General features: G+C 43.4%; 1 protein-coding gene across 1 annotated transcript in view; it reads left to right on the top strand.

Moving 5' to 3' along the window:
* Window positions 1–6: 6 nt before the first annotated feature.
* The window catches only part of LOC109475548 (homeodomain-interacting protein kinase 1-like), a 20689-nt gene continuing 17910 nt past the window's right edge, over window positions 7–2785 (top strand). Inside the window, exon 1 of the mRNA XM_019776202.1 lies at window positions 7–733. Coding sequence (XP_019631761.1) covers window positions 465–733 — 269 coding nt within the window. The 5' untranslated portion in view covers window positions 7–464. The remainder of the gene's footprint in view (window positions 734–2785) is intronic.

Genomic DNA, 2785 nt, shown 5'->3' on the forward strand with positions numbered 1-2785 from the left:
TGCGAGCCTCCACCATCAAGCTTCTGGACACCTACCAGAAGTGCGGCCTCAAGCGCAAGAGCGAAGAGCTGGACAACGTAACTCACCTCGACACCTCACATCACAACGCCAGTGGCAATACCGTAACCACGACCACCACGAATTCCTCAAAGAATAGCTCCTCGAACAATGAGGGTGACTACAACTTGGTGCAACATGAAGTGATTTGTTCCCTGACCAATCGGTACGAAGTGCTGGAGTTCCTAGGACGCGGGACGTTCGGGCAGGTGGTAAAATGTTGGAAGCGGGGAACAAACGAGATTGTTGCGATCAAGATCCTGAAGAATCACCCGTCGTATGCGCGGCAGGGGCAGATCGAGGTTAGCATCCTGGCGAGGTTGAGTGCGGAGAATGCAGACGAGTTCAACTTTGTGCGGGCGTACGAGTGCTTCCAGCACAAGAACCACACATGCCTGGTCTTCGAGATGCTGGAACAGAACCTGTACGACTTCCTCAAACAGAGCAAGTTCAGCCCGATGCCGCTCAAGTACATCCGTCCCGTCCTGCAGCAGGTTCTCACTGCCCTCCTCAAACTCAAGAGCCTGGGCCTCATCCACGCCGACCTCAAGCCAGAGAACATCATGTTGGTGGACCCCGTGCGGCAGCCGTACAGAGTCAAGGTCATCGACTTTGGCTCGGCCAGTCACGTTTCCAAGGCGGTGTGTTCCACGTATCTGCAGTCCAGATATTACAGGTGAGACATTTTAATTCACTTTCACTAATGAAGTATAAGATATGTGTAAAGCACTCTGAAGGTAAAATGCCCTAGCTGCCTCTAATCTCCCATGGTGATAGGATGTAGGTTTGATGCAGGAAGCTGATAACTTGTTTGCCTCTATCACCTGCGTCATCACACTCTCCTGGTACACACCTTCCTCCTGAGAGCAGTGGGGGTTGATATAAGTAAGCTAAGTATGAATTTAATTACCAAAGCCCCTCATTTGTCATGCTTAACAATTTTAATGCATACACATTTGTACGAGACATTCTTAAATGTTTTCCATTTGATTTGGAAAAAATTGGCCCTTTTTTACATTATAAAGAATGTGCAGCTTGTTAGCTTTATTGATCTTTGCTATGAAGTTGGTTTCCGAAAAACAATCATTATAAAGTTGAAGGGGGCGTACCCATTGTCCTGGGGGGTATGTAGCTCAAGGGCAATAATTGGGAGATGCCTTTAGCAAAGGCCAACTACCTCACCCCTTCCGGTATGCCTGTTACATTCCTTATGTGGGTTCTTGATTATGCAAGTGAGATCCCTGGTGCAGCACCTTACAAAGCTGCTAGGGGATCCATAATCTAATCATTTCTTCATGTTGCCAGCACATACCAACAGACCGAATATCATAAAATTCCATCCTCAACTTTTCAAGTTACTAAAACTTACATATATACTTTTCACAAACAGACACTCTGACCCCAAAATATAACCTCGGAGAAGGTAGTAAATAATTGGGAACAAAAACATGAGATGCATACTGTTTGTTCTTCCAAGTGTGAGCAGGGTTCGATCTAAACCTTTCTGCCCATGTTTGCGTGAATGGGTTACAGAGTAGGCCTGTGGCAGGGTGAATACCCTGGAACTAGGCTGACGTGATACAGGCGCTCCGCTAGGTTACTATGTGACCTTGCTTTATATAGTCCCCGGTATGCCTGTTGCTTATTTTTAAACAGTAGTTCTAGGAAAAGGTTGGATCCTTGTTAGCAAGTTCATGGAAATATCCTTGTTTATACATCGTCAGCTTGCAATTGCAGTAAACACAGTATTTCCCTTTTCTCAATTCCTGGAGGCAGTTGGTAGCTCCGTGTTTTGTGCAAATGATACAGATTCCTGTTGTTTAATTTGAAGAACAACTGTACTTCAAATTAATACACAGAAATGCAGCTTTGATTATATAAAAAAGAAAAAAAATGTATCACCGGTAAACTAAAAGCATGCGGACTCATGCTGTATGCTGCAGTGTCCCTGAAGCAGTAGACACAGTTTTGGACCCATGTCTCATAGGACTATGATGTTTATTTTGGAATCATTAGTACTTCCACTTCCATGTATTCTAAGAAATCAGCTCACTAGGTACTATGTAGTCTTCAGTAGGAAACAACATCAAATTGTTTTGTCTCAACCATGATTTTGGTAGTGATGTAGGAACTTTTTTGGTTGTGTCAATAAAGTTCTCTGTTCTTGCCATTCGAAATTCATGGATAAGTGAACGATCTTCTGCTTCTTATCACCTCAATTTTTGTCACCTCAGTACGGAGACTGCCTGGAGAATTCTGTGAAAATACAATCTACTGACAACAACATGTTGAGAAATACACTTTTTATGCCTCTGTCAGTGGCATTTATATGGAAAATAAAACTGGTATTTTGTTTCAAGAATCCATAATCCATTGATATTCCAGACGGGCTCTGCTTCATTTTAATGATTTTACATATTTATGTCACAAATCAGTTTGCTAACAGTCATGTTGGAATTCTGAACCAGGCATTTTTTTTGGACAAAGATGTAGGAACAATTTGCTTGCTGGACTTGCTACCAAGATGCTAAAAGCTGTAATACATCAGACTTAAAATAGGTCAATGGCTTACATGGGAGGAACACTGTGTGGCCCCCTGACTGTAATAGTACTGTAATCCCCAGGTCCTCTCTCTTGTACATAATCAGGCCATGGTGATTAGTTCTTCCCCTGTCATTAGTGCAGGCTCATCCTGGGAATTGAAGCCCTTTTTCACCCCTTTGATTGA

Source organism: Branchiostoma belcheri, unplaced genomic scaffold, assembly GCF_001625305.1.
Source record: "Branchiostoma belcheri isolate BF01 breed outbred unplaced genomic scaffold, Haploidv18h27 scaffold34, whole genome shotgun sequence".
NCBI classification, from domain to species: domain Eukaryota; kingdom Metazoa; phylum Chordata; class Leptocardii; order Amphioxiformes; family Branchiostomatidae; genus Branchiostoma; species Branchiostoma belcheri.